Here is a 17,415-nt window from a genome sequence, read left to right on the forward strand (position 1 = left end):
ACAAAGCAAAATTTGGAAAGGATAAATAAAAGAATGATGTCAAAATGATTCCCAGCAACTATTACAAGTTATAAGTGAAAATAAAAATGGATTACCTGCAAGTTATTTGTTTAAATGCCAAGAAGCAACTTCTTTACCATAAAAGTATTTCCATATTTTCTTTTTATTTTCTGTACTCTAGAGAGAAAAATCTCAGATACATTTACTTATATTATCATTTTATTACCTCATTAAATTCTGAAAAAAATCTATTACCTTTCTCTGGTAATATAAATGTAAAAAAATGAAGAACCCCTATTTGTTTGTGGAAAATTTTATTTCAGTTTAAACAAAAAATCAAATGTTACTTATGTCATCCCAACATAGACGCGCGAGTTTGATCATCCTTCACAGCTGTTAGGTGGCAAACTCCAAATGTGAGATATAATCTAGGTAAAGGACATTTATTATTCCGGATAACATTTACCTCCAAAGAGATAATGAAAATAAGAAAAATATTAGGAACAGATTTACATGAAATCACATCAGAAAAGCTGACAAAAATGATGCCTAATGATTTGGAAAATTTTGTCACCATTTAATACTTAGAAGAATACATTCTTAAAAAAGTAAGAACAGTTGGTTTATACTCTAAGTGTCAGAAACAATGATAGGTACTTCCAACAGTTTCATGTGATTATTAGGATTCAAGATGCTGCTTAAAATCTAGATGTAGGCCCAAACAATTAGTCACTGACAAAAGTGGGTATTTTACATTTCTTTAGAGGAAACAAAAATATGACTATTTGGATCTTACTATAATTTACAATTGATAAATCCAATTTTAATGTGTATCAAAAGTAAGGAAAGGGTAGAATTGTTATACACCTGAAAATGATTCCAAATAGAATGTCCCTGTTAACAACCACTAAGACATCTATTTCAGTATGTAGATTTTGATTCTGATCAAGTAATAAATTTCTCGTTATTTCTTTATCTTCTGTTAACAAAGTACAACTTGCCAGGTAAACTATATCACTGATTTCCAAGCTCTCCTTCCATTATATTTTCCACCTTTCACTAAGATGTACTTAGGAATAACAGGACAACTTAGAATAGCTTTCACAGCCTTCAATAATTTTGTTTTACTAACTAGTTGATCTTATTCAGTGAAGGCTAATGGCAAATTTATCCAAGTCTTTGATTTCAGAATTACTTACAATAGTAGAATACTGAATCATAAACAGAAATCTTGATCAATAATCTACTTACATCTCATAACCAGTTATCTTTCTTAACAAACTATTTACAAATGTAAAATATGCAATATTGTTTAAAATAAATATACAATATATAATTTCTACATTCTCAGACAGGTTTAAAAATGAGGTAATTTAAAACAACTGATTAAACCTTTTACCATTTGGAAACAATGGCTTTGGGAAAGGATGGTGAAATATTTTCTCTTAGGTCTTTCCATGTTTTTCTTGACTGCTACTGAGTACCTCCTTTCCTATGTGGAAAAATTATGTAAAAAATCCTTCAGCTTTGTTGGATAATCTGTCATCACCCCAGTTGCTCCCAAGTCAAAAGCTCTTTTGTATTCTTGCTCTTCATTTAATACCCAGATATATACCTGAAAATTAGAAGCATGAGATGTATGTGAAGAAATGTTAAAATAGAAAATTATTTTTATAAGAGAACTTATCTACTGTAATCTCAGTTCAAAATAATCTTTAAAATATGTAATTTTAAGAAATAAATTAATTATTTCTAGAAATTCCACTTTATTCATTAAATATGCAGTTTCCTCCCTCTGATTTTGGCTATTCTCAAATATACATAAGAGGATTCTAGATACAGAAATACCAATGCTTTCTTTTTAACTGTGAGGCAGAGTTTAAAGTATTACACTGTGAACAAGTCAGGCAATATCATTAGATTCTGGACCAAATTAAATTAGTTACAAATTCCTGACTTTTATACTTGTGTTAAACTGGCAAGCTTTGGGGTTTCCAAAATTCATCATCCCAGAAACTTACTTGAATGCCTCGGGCAGTAAGGTGGTCAAACAATGCTTTTCTCATTAGTAAACTGGAAAAGAAAAGCAGAATGGATTTAGGTACTTCTTAGCCCCAGCAAAGAATTAGAATTAGTCCTTAGTCCTGATTTAGTCAATTTAGAGTTTATAATTCCTACTTGAATTTAATCCCAATGCTTCAGCAATACCAGCCAGTAATAATAGCTGCTGTAGTGGATACATTTTCTAGATCTGCTTTCACATCTGTATACTTGCTGGCTAACAACCAGAATCTCCTTTTTTACTTCTTTTTACCACTAGATCCTCAGAAGACTCATTTTTTTTTTTTTTTTTAAGGATTTATTTATTTAGGGCCTCTCTGGTGGCGCAAGGGGTTAAGACGCAACCTATGAAGCTGTCTGCAGCCACTGCAGCACAAGTTTGATCCCCGGCCAGGGAGGTAACCCACATGGCACAGCAGACCTCTCCTGACTCCACCCGCTGTTCCCCTCAGCAGTGTATTTTACTCACTTTGCCTTTTCTGCTTCCCACTCTGTCTCTGGTGAATCCTCTCACCCCCCACACTGCTGGCCTGTACTCCAGTTGTTGTATGAATAAAAAAAAATAAAGATTTATTTATTTATGCATAAAAGAACTGGAGTACAGGCCAGTGGTGTGGGGGATGAGAGGATTCACCAGAGACAGAGTGGGGAACAGAACAGACAGACTGACTAAACTACAGTGCTGAGGGGAGCAGTGGGCGAGTCAGGAGAGGTCTGCTGCGCTGTGTGGGTTGCTCCCTGGCCGGGTATCGAACTTGTGCTGCAGTGGCTGTGGACAGCTTCATAGGTTGCGTCTTAACCCCTCGCGCCACTAGGGAGGCCCAGGAGACACATTCTTACTGAAGCAACTCAGTGGAGAAGAGGCCTCCTCATTTTCCTTGATGGTACCATAATAAGAGAGATAAAAAGCTGGAAAGTCAGTGTATGTACATATATACTGTGGTACACAATTGGAAAAGTTTTCCAACTTTTTGAAAAAGGAGAAAGGTAATAAAAGGTTATAATTTAGGACTATTCCTTAAACATTAAAATTTCCATTTTAAAGCAAAATACAGCATAATAAATTTGTGGGGTTTGCCTAAAATTCAACTCAACATGTCTAAAAATTAAGGTATTTTCTTTAAATTAGGTTTAAAGAAGGTGGGTCTTTCTACCTTTTGTAGGTGGGTCTTCCTTTCTAAATATTGGTGTAGATTTTTCTGAGATATGTGCCATTAGTGTCAATATATACTTTTACATATACTTTATTGCTATATACACCTCTTTTTACCATGTTTTGACCACAGCATAGAGGAAAAATCAAACAAGTAGAAAGGAATGATTATATATCCAGCCCTTCTACTAACAAGCTATGTAATTTTAAGTAAATCATTTAGCTGTGGATGGGTACTCCATTTTCTCCTAAAGTTGGGTAAGACTTTCTCTCAAGATTCCTCCAAAGGTTTTGTGAGTAGTAATTAAGCTAGTTCTGAATAATTCATACATATTTGTATACTATGTTCAACATGTCCTTGTTACAAATTATAAGTAGGAAGCTTGCAATAAATTTAAGCACAGTATTTAATAAATGCAGCTAAAACAATATGTTATAGTAAGAAAATAAAATTCTTACATATCAGAAAGCCAGATGAGAAACTTTTGACCTCTGGACATGGTATGTGCTTCTTTCAGCCTGAGGTAAAATAAAATTTGAATCATAAATTAGAGACACAAGAATTTGTTAGTATGATACAGTAAGTTCAAAAATGAAACAGTGTCTCACACAGTGCCTTGCCCACAAAGTATCTGTAAAAGGACAAAAATAAATTTAAAAAAAATGGCCATTTGGGTTCTGTCTCCACTGATTTCAACTTAACTTTTTGCTACCTTTGTACCCTGTACCCTGTGATCCTTGGAGCAGCCAGTACTGCCTCCCCCCAAATATGGTAGCAAACCTGCTGCTTTCCCACCAGGATAAGGGGGCTGAACTCCACCCTCTGATGTCCAGACACCACCAAAGCTGGAAGAGAAGATGCATATGCAGTACTGTGGTCTGAATTCTGCTCCTGACCTCCTAAGCAAGGGGTGTCTAGGAAGAGGCAGAGCTGAGGGGCCATTTCTCCCCAGGAGCTCCAAATTCTTTAAATTCAGATATTATTATAATTTTACAGCTAAAAATCACATTTAAGTATGCACCATTGTAGATGAAACTATCTTTCTTTAATAATAACACTAATAAACATAATTTAACAATAAAAGCTATCATTTATTGAGTGCTTCGTATTTGCCAGAAAATACTAAGTGATATATAAATATATGTATATTTATGGAACACTTCACAAATTTGCCTGTCATCCTTGGGCTAGGCCTATGCTAACCTTCTCTGTATTGTTCAGTTTTCCAATGTGTAAACACTATTTTATATATCTTTATCTTTATAGTAAATTAGTATGAGAAAAGCAAGGTTTTGTACCCAGTAGAGAAATTATGAAAATACAGATGTATCTTATCTATGCTCCAGAGGTTTTTCTGGTTGTTGTGGTAGTGGCTGTTTTTCCTTCCTAAATATATTAAATACTGGTGGTGAATTTGGAGTTTAATGTAACGTTAGCTGAATGTTGTTCTCAAAATAGTAGAAAGAAGTAAGGGAAGTTGGAGAGCAATTGTTATTTGACATTAGAATAACAGCATTATTATGCTCCCATAATTAAGTTCAATTATTTTTACCTGACTTGTGAGTACACAGGCACAGAGTCGTTATTTGAGATGGGTCCAGCTCAGATACTTACTTATAACCTATTATTAATTAATTTTACAGAACATGTCTTGATTATATCATAAACTATTGTTAACATAAGTCAGCTAACCAAACATGGAAGTAACTACAACCACCTATTCCTTATCATTGATATTGATATTAATGAGCCTTTATCTTCGTCCCCCTATACTTGATATCTGATGAAAACAGGATAACCACTTACTTCAGCATGATAGAAGGCATTGGGATTTCAAAAAATTGTTCTCGAATGGGCACAAAGGGCAGGAGGCCAGTGAAGAACAGGCCAAGAATGAGAAGAACACGTTGTAGACTGAAGAGGATAGGAATATTTGAATTCTGAAAGACACAAGCAATATTATATGTTACTTTACAACTGTTCAAATAAAGAGGATCATTTCACACACCTCAAAATTTCCCTAGACTGTATCTTGCCATCTGTTAAAAGTACTCTTTAAATTATCAATATTTATTTCTAAACATATCACACTACAAAACAGTTAGTCCTTGACAAATGGGTCAGGATCTATCTTGGACTCCAAGGTATATCTTGGAGACCCAAGATCTTGGAGTCCAAGATCTACTTCTATCTTACCACTAGATTGTGCTTATCATTAGATATTAAACAATACCAAATCAATAGCACTGATAAAGAAATGAAGATATGGAATATTCAGTGACCTCACTAGTGTTTAAAAAACATGCAACTATATCTATAAATATCCATGTATTTCATACCTTACAGATAATCATATTTATAGATGTATAGTTGTATATATTTAAATAGGATACGACACAGCAAAAATATATAGTTATATATATGTATATTTTAAATAGAATATAAATCAAATATATAGATATATGTTAATACCATTGCAAATATGACAACTTTCAGCTACATTATGGATCAAATATAAATAGAATCTTGTAAGCTTGTTCAAGAATCTAACCACCGGGCCTCCCTGGTGGCACAGGGGTTGAAGACAGCGCTATCAAATTAAGGGCAGCCACTGCAACACCAGTTGGATCCCTGGTCAGGGAGCTAACCCACATGGTGCAGCAGACGTCTCCTATCATGCCTGCTGCTTCCCTCAGCAGTGTATTTCAGTACATCCACCTGTTCTGCTCCCCACTCTGTCTGGTGAAATCCTCACCACCCCCCCCATACCTCTGTCCTACATCCTGATTCTTGTATGCATAAATAAATAAATTAAATAAATAATATAACCACCATTTAAAATTTCTATTGGAAAATGTGGTCAAGATACCAAATCCCTTAGAATTCAATTTTCATATATATATATATATATATATATACACATATACATGTGTCTATGTATACATACACACACACACATACACACACACACTTTTTTTGTCAAACTGTAACTCTATACCTGTGAAACAAATCCCCATACTCTTCTATCACTAATCTTTCCTGTTTTTGACTTTAAAATAAAAACACATTATGGTAAAATTAACTTTTTCTATACAAAAGTAATATATTGAAACAATGTTAAGTATTTTAAATATTTGCTTTGAGTCACCCAGTTCTTTATTTTATTATTATTTTTTGAGGATTTATTTATTCTTGCATAGAAGAACTGGGATGTAGGCCAGAGGTGGGGGTGGGGAGTGAGAGAGTTCTCACCAGAGACAAGAGTGGGGAGCAGAACACGTGGATCTACTGAAATACACTGCTGAGGGGAGCAGCAGGCAAAACAGGAGAGATCTGCTGTGTCACGTGGTCAGCTTCCTGGTGGAAGATCAAACTCATGCCACAGGCTGGTGATAGCTTGATAGCGCTGAGACTTAACCCCTGTGTCACCAGGGGAGGCCTGGCATTAGTATTTTTTTTTTTAAGATTTATTCATTTATTTATACAAGAACCAGGGTACAGGCCAGATTCACAGGAGGGTGAGAGGATTCACCAGAGACAGAGCAGGGAACAGAACAGGCAGACTGACGAAACACAAGGCTGAGGGGAGCAGTGGGCACAACAGGAAAGGTCTGTCTTGCGCCATGTGGGATTCTCAACGGCTGGCCGGAATGAACCTGCGCTGCAGAGGCTTCAGACAGCTTCACAGTGCTGCGCTCGACCGCCTGAGCCACCAGGGGAGGCCCCTATTTTTTTTAAGTATTCAAGTAATTCCATTATACATCCAAGTTTAAGAACCAGTACAAGGCTTCCCTGGTGGCGCAAGGGGTTAAGACGCAACCTATGAAGCTATCACCAGCCACTACAGCATGAGTTTGATCCCTGGCCAGGGAGCTACCCACACGGCGCAGCAGACCTCTCCTGACTCGCCTGCTGCTCCCCTCAGCAGTGTATTTCAGTCAGTCTGCCTGTTCTGTTCCCCACTCTGTCTCTAGTGAATCCTCTCACCCCCCCACACTTCTGGCCTGTACCCCAGTTCTTGGATGCATAAATAAATAAATCTTAAAAAAAAAGAACCCGTACATTAAATATGAGTAAGGAAAAGAGTCATTAAGTAAAAATAAGTCCCACATATTTTCCTATCACCACTGTGTGCCCCACATTATTGTTATATTTTTAGTTTCTAGCATCTGGGAATTAAGCAGCTAATGTAAAATTTTTATAAATCATACTTTAAGAACTGTAAAAGATGCATGATTTAGTTACACAGCATCTTATAGTATGAATGGCAAATATTATTGAGGTACTTTTACAACCATGTTTGAAATTACTGCTGAAAATTTTAGTCTTTAAATTCTAAATGACAGAAAGCTAGAAGCTTCTGGAAAAATATGTGAATCAAGGAGAAAGTTCTGGGATTCTGGGCTAAAAGTGAACTTTGCATTTTGAAATAATTATAGACTCACAGAATGCTGTAAAAACATAAGCTTCCCATGCATCCTTAATCCAGCTGCCCCAAGAAATACAGTATCAAAACCAGGAACTAACAAGTATAATTACAGACCTAATTCTTTTTCAACATTTTTTTTCTTTTATATTTTCAAAGGATAGGTTTATTAGGAAAAGGAGAGCAAAGAGTTGCTGCTGCATTTGAAAGAAAAAGGTTTGTGTCACTTTTTTTTATTAACCTGTGTTCATCAGTGCATGTTCACAGTTTAGTGCAATTTTAACCAATGTATAGATTGGTGTAACTACCACAGTCAAGATACAGAACTGTTCCATCACCAATCAAGAACTTACTCATGCTACTCTTTGTATTTGTTCCCACTTTCTATTCTCCCTTACCCCCACCCCCCGCATACCCCACCCTCACCGTGGCTGTGCCCTAGAGCTATCTGCTCCTCATATCTACAGTTTTGAGAATGTTACAAAAATGAAATCTTTTGTAACCTTCTGGAATTAATTTTTTTCACTAAGAAAAATGTCCTCAAGGACCATCCAGATTATTGCATGTATCAAGAGTACATTCCCTTTATTGATGAGTAGCATTATATGTTGTATGTTGCTATATGTTCTATGTTGTTCAGTCATTTACTGATTAAAGGGTATTTGGGTTGCCAGTATCTTTGCTATTAAAAATAAAGCCGCTATAAACATTCAAGTAAAGGTTTTTATGTGGATAAGTTTTCATTTCTTTGAGACAATGCCCAAGAATGAGATTATTGGTTAACATGGTAAGTATATATTTATATTTTGGTAAATATATTTGGTAAATATTTATATTTTGATATATAATTGTATGTGAGAAGTGTATATTTTGTAAGAAACTACCCAACTAATGAAGAGAGTGGCTGAACTATTTAACATTCCCATCAGTGATGTATGAAAGATCTAGTTTCTCCTCATCTCCTCAGGCATTTGCTGTTACCACTATTTTTTATTTGAAAAAAATATTTGAATGATGTAAAAAGATTAGCAGGTCATAGAGTCTACAGTATATACATCCTTTTTAATGATTATGATTAGTTATGGAAACGACAGACAATGATTAGTTATGGAAAAGACTTAAATCTTAAATTTCTAGGGATCTGAAGTCACTCTGCATAGTGATTACTCTCTCCTGCTGTAGACAAGATTCTTGGGATCTCACAGATTCTATTACAAAGAAATAAAACATACTTGCTTTAATGGGGGCGCCTGAGTTGCACTTTTAATTGTAATGGTTCTGATCTTGGATCTGTTTTTGCCTTCTTTGCTAGGGAGGAAGGCCTTCTCAAAAATTTTTTTGTATTTTAGAATTTCCACATGATATTTCTTCTGCACTATCGCTCATATATAAACAGTCTTCAATGCTTAAGGTTTTTTTTTAATGTTTTGAGCTTTAAGTTCTCTTAGCTGATGATATAGCTACACTTGCTTATAGAAACTTAGCGTACCATTTCAAAAGATATCAAATTAATTTCTTATAGGTATGTTTTCTTCAAAAAGAAAATTTTCAGTAGGTAGAAAGCTCTACTTTTATACACTACCTGATAATCATGATCCTTGTTTAATCTGATTAATTCTATTTGGGATACACAGTAAAAAGAAGTTTGAGCAGCAGAAATGAAGAACTTAATATTTAATTCAAAATTACACGCAAAAATTACAATTACCTAAGGAAAAAAAGACACTAAAAGATAAGAATCATATTTTGTTTCTAATGTATACAATGTTGGTGAACAACTAATATTAGCATGTGAAAATAATAATTGCGTGGCTATAGGGCATTACATTGAACTTACATTGCATTAACTCTAGTTAAACTAGGAGTTACATAAATGCTGGAATGCCTGGTTCATCAGCGCTCACTTTTATCCATGACTGAGATATGACAATTCACTATTAAATCCATTATTCCTATTAGCAAACTTCTGATTAGTTGCTCCTACTCAGTACTATTTTTCTTTAAACCAAGACTATGAAACAAGATAATTCTTAAAATAATTACTGTAATAAATTATTATTTGTAGATATAGAACAACAGCAAAGATAGACCACTTGTTATCATTTTTGAAGCTTACCTCTTTGTAGCACTTTTTTACAATTTCATAGCTGGCATTACCCCACACTGTTATGTGTTCTCGTCTGTACTGTTTCACCAACTCTGAAACCTACATGTGAAAATTCAAAATTTTATGCATGTGTTTATTTATAAACCTACTGACATTATTTCACTTAAAAAGAATTTATAACTAGCAGTGAAAAGCACATTTTGGAACATGGATATATATAAATTAAGTTTCTTTTATAAAATATAAGAAAATTATTTACCATTTACCATTATATGATTGATCTAGTAGGACAAGACTGTTGGTGTGCAGTCTGACACAATTACTTTTTAATTTGACATACACTAATTATAATTGAAACAAGTTAAACTAGAAGTTGCACAAATGCCAGAATGATTGGTTCATAAAAGCTCACTTTTATCCATGACTGAGACATGACAATTCACTTTGAAAATAAGCTTTCCTACAGTAAAGTGATCTCTCTTACCAAGGCATTATTTAAAACAATACTGATCTTTTAAAGTGTCACATTTCCTTGGACATTATATAACAATCTATGCAGTCAGCTACTCTAGCCTCTAGTTTAGTTTGTGAAATCCGATGCAACACACCCAGAGCAGGCAATGCCTTAAGTACCTTCTTAATCAGCAAATTGTTGTTGACTTTGATATCGATGTTAATGGGAGTATTAGGAAAGGCCTCAAAAACTTCTTTCAATAATGGAATTCGGTTATCTTTTCCTTCACATTCGCCTTCTGAGAAAGCAAGATTTTAAAATGCATTTTATAAAGGTAACTTTTACTTTTATAGTATGATTCATAAGGCAATTACAAAATGATGACAAGTATAAAGAAAAGAAAAATCACCAAAATACAAACTTATATAACCATTGTCACCAATTGATGTACTTTCCTTACATTTTTCTATGTGTAACTTAATATAATTATAGTCTATCTACAGATTTTAACCTGATCTTTATACCAAAGTAAAAATAAGTAGTTCATGTTGACACACTGTCTTTACAAGTATAAGCTTTAAATATTTTCATTAAATTTAATGATAAAATAAATCTTTTATTCCCCTTCAAGTAAGTGTAAACTGATTTCTGTTACTTAAAATAGTTTAAACTATTACTTTTAAGTCTAAACACGTTTTAGTTCTGTACTACTCAATATGGTAGCCACTAGCTACATAAAATGTAAAAGTTCAAAAATGAAAAATTCAGTTGGTCAGTTGCACTAGTCATATCTCAAGTGCTCAGTAGTTATATGTGGCTATTGGCTATTATAATGGACATTACAAATATAGAGCATTTCTACCACTATAGAAAGTTCTATTTAGACAGTGCTATTCTAGGTAAGTAAAAACTTTATTAGATTCTCAAGTGTGGAAAAATCAATTTAGCCATCAAAAGCATAGCCACAGGGCAATAGTTACTCACACCCAAGTAAGACGTATATATGAATCAACTTAGAAGTGTATCAAACAGATAAAGCCAACATTGTAAAGGTAAAATGACACATTATACAGTAAGAACAATATTACATCTAATAGTGAAAGAACAAGGATATAAAAATGTGTGTTAAGAAAAAGAAAAAGAAAAAGTGTTAAATGAATGTGAAGATAATTAAATTGGATGCCTCAGTTGACACAGAATGTAGAAAAAGAACTGGAGAAAGAATTTGCCCCAGTATTGTTCTGGGTAGAGGATAACCCAGGGAAATGGTGGGGGCAAGGGTGGGAGGCACCACAAAAAGGGAATGAGGACAATCACAGGAAAACAAGAATATTAAGCAAGGAGCATACTAAAGGATATGTTAGGTGGTGGAATTAGTGAAGTAGCCTGTAGCTCATGCTAGAACTTTAAAATTGATCATTATAGTCAACTCTAGATCATGTAAATTACATATTTCCTATGAAATAAAAAGACTATATTCAAGTAAACAGGGTTAGATAACAAACCCTTTGGTTAACACTTCCCCCCTCCTTCTTCACATTTATTTTTAACGTAGTCTGTGGTACATCAAAGTACCTTTTGAAAGAAAACAATTACTTCTTCAATAGAGTTACAAACCACAAAGAGAGCAAGAGGGCTAGAATGTGTATTCCTCTGAGAGCTGATAGTTTCCCTGATTCCAGTTTTTATAGTACTATATGTCTATTTTAAATGTAGTAAAGTTCGCATATGAAGTTAATTACATGAGTTGAATGTAATATGAAAATTATTCTCTATAGTTGTATGAAACTTGAGAGAATATGGCATTGATATATGACATTTGCAGAGACCCTTTAGCTGGACAGGCAGTATGGTATAACCAAATACTGGTCAGATAAGAAAAAGACCTAGTATCAAATCCTAGCTCTGTCATTTCCTTGTGTTATGACCCTAATCAAATTAATTTACATGATTAATTTCTTTATAACTGCAAGACTAGATGGTCTCAAAGGTCTTTTCACATTAAACATTTTATGAGTTTATGAGGGTGGTATAAAACCAGAAAAAAAATTAAAATCTCTTTCTTCTTAATCATTGTCAGACTTTAGCTTTGTTCTACAAAGGGAAAAATTGGAATAACTTCACTTATGAAATTCTGTTAACTTTCACAAGCCCAAAATTGACACCCAGCTTAATATTTACCTGGAAGGCAAAAATCAAACATCCGATCTAAATATTCCTTAGAGATAGCTAATTTAATCAATATTCTGATTTTTATTTGACTTTCCAAAATTTCTCAATCAAGGAGAAATTACAGTGGCCAATTTTAAATCTAGTTCACAGAGCAGTTATAGTCTGGAAAATTAATAGCAACAATTCCTTAACATTTAACCAAGATTTCAACAATATGCAAGCCATACCAAGAACTATAACATACAGCATCATGTGGTTTTACTAAGTTATAATTGAGACACTTGAGTCATTGTGATAGTGAGGGCACATATGTTCTTAGCACCGGTATCTCAAAGTGGTATATTTTCCATTCTAACATAATTAACACATTGGGTCCAGGAACATGTTTCTTTGTGAGAAATATTCACTCAGAAGAAAGAAAACTGCTATGCTAGTGATTAAAAAGTGAAGATTAGTAGGAAATACATAGTCATTTGAGTAGCAGAATTCTTAATGATTTAAAATATGGAGTGGATAAATGACATAGAATCAAATGATACAGAATTAGAAAGGATCTGGAAGGAATCCTTTAAATTTCTTTTCATTTATTATTTTTATTTATGTTGACTAGCCACTATAAACTAAAGTAATATTCTAAAACTTGAAGATTTAGAAATACAAAGTACCTCGAATAATAGCTGGGCTTCTTGTAATTAATGCTCAGGCTTGGATTAAGTATATATAAATTTATAGCAACTGGTTCCTTGAATAAATTTTTGAAAGGTACATATAAATTTAAATAGAATAAGCCAGTTAAATCTTTGTTCTTCATTATTACAGGGTCAAGATTTCAGATTTGTAGGCCTGAGAAAATAAGCCTTGAGGGCAGTACTTTTAGGTGAAACTTGCTATGATAACAGAACATGCATGTATATCTATTTCTCACATAAATGAATACACATTAATGTGGATGTTTAAGTTGCAGCAGGAAATATTACCTCTTTGGAATGTGACATCAAGTTTGCCAAGATAAGATGGAAGTTCCTTTGAAAGATACAATTGAATAAAGTTAAACTCTCAAAAATCAAAAAGGTTTTAGTGCCTTACATTAAGACATATTTGCTTCTTAAAAAAATAAAAGAACAAACATTATATATGTTGACATAAGGCACCCGTTAGCAGAACATCCCTAACAGCAAATTAACTACAGAATTAGTTATTTTCACAACCTACAAGAAATTTGTACTATTTAAGATGAACCTTTTCTCAGTAATAAATATACAAAGATCTCAGACAAATGTCTAGAAAATGTAAAGAAAATAGATAGCAATCATATAGAAATTCTTTAAAAGCACATAATAAAATAAATTAATGTTCACATTAATAAATCAAATAAATTCTAGTTAAAATTTAGTCTAACAAGTTAGTAAATTTTGGCTTAATTATAATGTTCAATAATGGCAAGGATACAACAAAAATTAGAATTCTACTAAGGGACCTCCCAGTAGACAGTTGATCCAGACAGTAAAAGGGTCAGTGGTTGTCAGAGGTTATAGTGGTGAGGCACAGAGAACTTATAGGTCATTGAAACTATTCTGCATGATACTGTAATAATGGATACATGTCAGTACATGTTATGCATAGAATGCACAACATAGAATATACAACACCAAGCATGAACCCTAATGTAAACTATGGACTTTGGGTGATGATGATTTGCACTGTAGATTAAATTATAACAAATTTACCACTGTGATGCAGGATGTTGATAGTAAGGCAAGCTGTGCCTATGTGGAGTCAGAGGTTATAAGAGAACTCTTTGTATTTTCTGTTCAATTTTACTGTGAACCTATTAAGTGCTCTAAAAAATTAAAGTCTATTTTTAAAAAAAAGCATGGAAAAATGTGTAAAATGCCATAATGGTAGTGTTTTAAAACATATGATATACATAACATACAGTGAGACCACAACTATAAACATACAGGGTATACATACATTTAGTATTCTATTAACTTAAGTTTTCTTTAGGTGGTAAAAATAGGCACTAGTGGTAGGCAAACTAGTGATAGCGCAATAAAAAATAAAACAATGTTAAATAAAAGCCACATTCATGGGCACAGTATTTATATGTTGCATAAAAAAGCTGTAAGTTCTTTGGAAATATTAATGAAAATAAATATTAGAATTATACGGTAATAGTATGCAGGTCAATTCACAGAGAGGAAAAATATCTGACTTTTTGTCATAAATAGTTGTTTCATTGATTTGAAAATACCCAGAATTATATACTGTTGAGTACAATGCTTGTCATAACACTGGTCAATAGGGAATAGAAGGATATCCCCAAAGTACCTCATTCTAATTCTCAAGTCAACCCTAATTCTATTATATTTAATTATGTAAGAGATGTGAAGTTTATATCACAAAATTCCACCACCATGCAGAATTAATAAATGTCAACATAGTCATATTTTTTAACAAATAAAACATTATAAACTGACAAAAAAGTAGGCATTATTTTTTCTTTCATTATCAGTATTTACTATAATGAGCAATAATGAGTATGTAAACTACTAAAACAAGACTTTGAGGGTGTTTTCCTGTACTTGAAGGCTAAAACTAATATATATATATATGTATACACATGTATATACATATATTTAATCTGAATAAAATAAATTATAGACTACTTCAAATAGGTTTAACTCTAATAGTTTCACATTTGAGGACTTTGAAAATTTTGTTAAAAAATGTATCAGAAGGGCCTCCCCGGTGGCGCAGCGGTTGAGCACTGGGTTGCGGAGCTGCCCGCAGCCTCTGCAGGGCCGGTTCGATCCCCGGCTGCTCCCCGGCCACCGGAGGAGGGTCCTGCATGGCGCGCAGACCTCTCCTGCCGCCCGCTGCTCCCCTCAGCAGTGTACTTCGGTCCTTCTGCCTGCTCTGCTCCCGGCTCTGGCTCTGGTGAATTCTCTCACCCTCACGTGCTTCTGACTATACCCAGTGCTTGTATAAATAAACAAATAAACAAACAAACAAATAAATAAATAAATCTTTAAAAAAGAATGTATCAGAAAAAAGTCATCATAGATGTATGGAATGAATACAAATTTTCACTGGAAGTCAGAGTAGTTTTTAAGTTTGCTTTGACATTCACTATTTGATTACTTATCATTCAATTATTATTATTATTATTATTATTATTACTATTGAAGCACCATCTGGCATTCACTGTTTAAAAATATTATAGGTCGTGGGCCTCCCTGGTGGCGCAAGGGGTTAAGCACCGCATTATGAAGCAATCCGCAGCCTCTGCAGCACAAGTTCGATCCCAGCAGGTCAGGGAGCAACCCACATGGCGCTGCAGACCTTTCCTGACTCGCCCGCTGCTCCCCTCAGCAGTTTTTCAGTCAGTCTGCCTGCTCTGTTCCCCACTCTGTCTCTGGCGAATCCTCTCACCCATATCTCTGGCCTGTACCCCAGCTCTTGTATGCATAAATAAATCAATCTTTTAAAAAATGTATTATAGGTCGTACTAGCTATTAAATATTAGTTTATTATGCATTTTTACTTACACAGTACTTGAGATCAGAGATATTTACATTGACCCCAGTTGACCTTTTCAAATTCTCATCATGTGACACTACAACTTGTTCATCTTTTGTGATATGGCAGTCCAACTCGAGCATATCAGTTCCAATTTTAACTGCACTAAAGAAATAGAGAAGAATAACATTCCAAACTTAAACATTTAGGTGAAATGCATCAGATATAAGAATTTGGAGTTACAGAACAAAATAACAAAAAAATCCATAACAATAAAATTTCTCCTTAACACTGTCATTTATTGTGATTTCTTCATGTGAATATATTTAAAGTGAATTTAGAATTAGAGGATCACGTTGCCTCTTTTTTATAAGCAGCTATCCTTAGTTCTGACAACTCAATATAATCTAAAGAATACTTGACCAGATTTGGGACCAGTTTCTGCTTTGCCTACAAACTTGCTGTATAACTTTAGGCAAGCAAACGTCCTTCTCTGGGCCTACAGTTCCACATGTATAGAATGAAAAAAACTGAAAAACAAGAAAAGGATGCCTGCTTTTGACACTTTAATTTAACACAGGATTAGAAGTCTAGTCAGAGCAATTAAACAAGCTTCAAAAAAAGGCACCCAAATTGGAAAGGAAGAAGATTAACTCTACTTACATAGGACATAAGATAATCTTACACCAAAAAAAAATTAACATTGATCCCAGTTGACATTTTATAATAGCATTAGAAAGAATAAAATACTTAGGAATTAACTTAAACAATGAGGAGAAAGATTTATACAATGAAACCTACAAATATCATTAAAAGAAATTTAAGAAATACATAATAGAAATCGAAATGTTCATGGATTGGGACACTTACTATTGATAAAATGTAAATATTACATTTATGTATAGAGTCAATGCAATTCCTATCAAAATCCCAATGATTTTTTTACAAAAATAGAAAAACTCATCCTAAATTCATATGGAATCTCAAGAATTCTCAAATAGTCAAACCAATCTTAAAAAAGAACACTTTTTTAAGATTGACATTTCCTGATTTCAAAACTTACTACAAAGCTACAATAATCACAACAATGTGATTAAATAGAGAAACTAATGAGATTAGAGAATCTAGAATTCTATAAACCCTGACATGTATGGTCAAATAATTTTTGACAAGGGTGAAAAGACCATTCAATGGGGGAAAGGACAGTCTTTTCAACAAATGGAGCTCAGACAACAGAACATCTGTATGTAAAAGAATAAAGATGGAGATTTTCCTAAATCATTTTAAAAGTAAACTCAAAATGGATCAATGACCTAAACATAAGACCTAAAACAAATAAACAAACAAATTCCTAGAAGAAAACAGACAAGAAAAGCTTCATGATACTGGATTGGCCATAATTTTTTATACATGACACCAAAAGGACAGAAGGAAAAAAAATAGACAAACTGGACACTATCAACAAAGTAAAAGGGCAGAGTGGGAGAAAATATCTGCAAATCATCTATCTAAAATGCTT

The 17,415-nt window shown here is 33.6% G+C and overlaps 1 protein-coding gene and 1 non-coding gene across 3 annotated transcripts in view; both read right to left on the bottom strand.

The window, feature by feature from the left end:
- Positions 1 to 210: 210 nt before the first annotated feature.
- The window catches only part of GDPD1 (glycerophosphodiester phosphodiesterase domain containing 1), a 34,725-nt gene continuing 17,520 nt past the window's right edge, over positions 211 to 17,415 (bottom strand). The window contains exons 3-10 of one of the 2 annotated variants that reach the window (XM_054689061.1): positions 15,926 to 16,061; positions 13,352 to 13,397; positions 10,382 to 10,500; positions 9,758 to 9,847; positions 5,022 to 5,155; positions 3,674 to 3,733; positions 2,022 to 2,073; positions 211 to 1,615 (exon numbers count right to left, since the gene is read on the bottom strand). In XM_054689061.1, the coding sequence (XP_054545036.1) occupies positions 1,493 to 1,615; positions 2,022 to 2,073; positions 3,674 to 3,733; positions 5,022 to 5,155; positions 9,758 to 9,847; positions 10,382 to 10,500; positions 13,352 to 13,397; positions 15,926 to 16,061 (760 nt within the window). In that variant the 3' untranslated portion in view covers positions 211 to 1,492. The remainder of the gene's footprint in view (positions 1,616 to 2,021; positions 2,074 to 3,673; positions 3,734 to 5,021; positions 5,156 to 9,757; positions 9,848 to 10,381; positions 10,501 to 13,351; positions 13,398 to 15,925; positions 16,062 to 17,415) is intronic. The other variant, XM_037493601.2, reaches the window with a different exon arrangement.
- LOC119233108 (U6 spliceosomal RNA) lies at positions 4,361 to 4,463 on the bottom strand. The gene has a single exon (XR_005122266.1). It is a non-coding gene; the product is annotated as a U6 spliceosomal RNA (small nuclear RNA).

Source organism: Talpa occidentalis, unplaced genomic scaffold, assembly GCF_014898055.3.
Source record: "Talpa occidentalis isolate TD23 unplaced genomic scaffold, MPIMG_talOcc4v2.1 talOcc4.7, whole genome shotgun sequence".
NCBI lineage: Eukaryota > Metazoa > Chordata > Mammalia > Eulipotyphla > Talpidae > Talpa > Talpa occidentalis.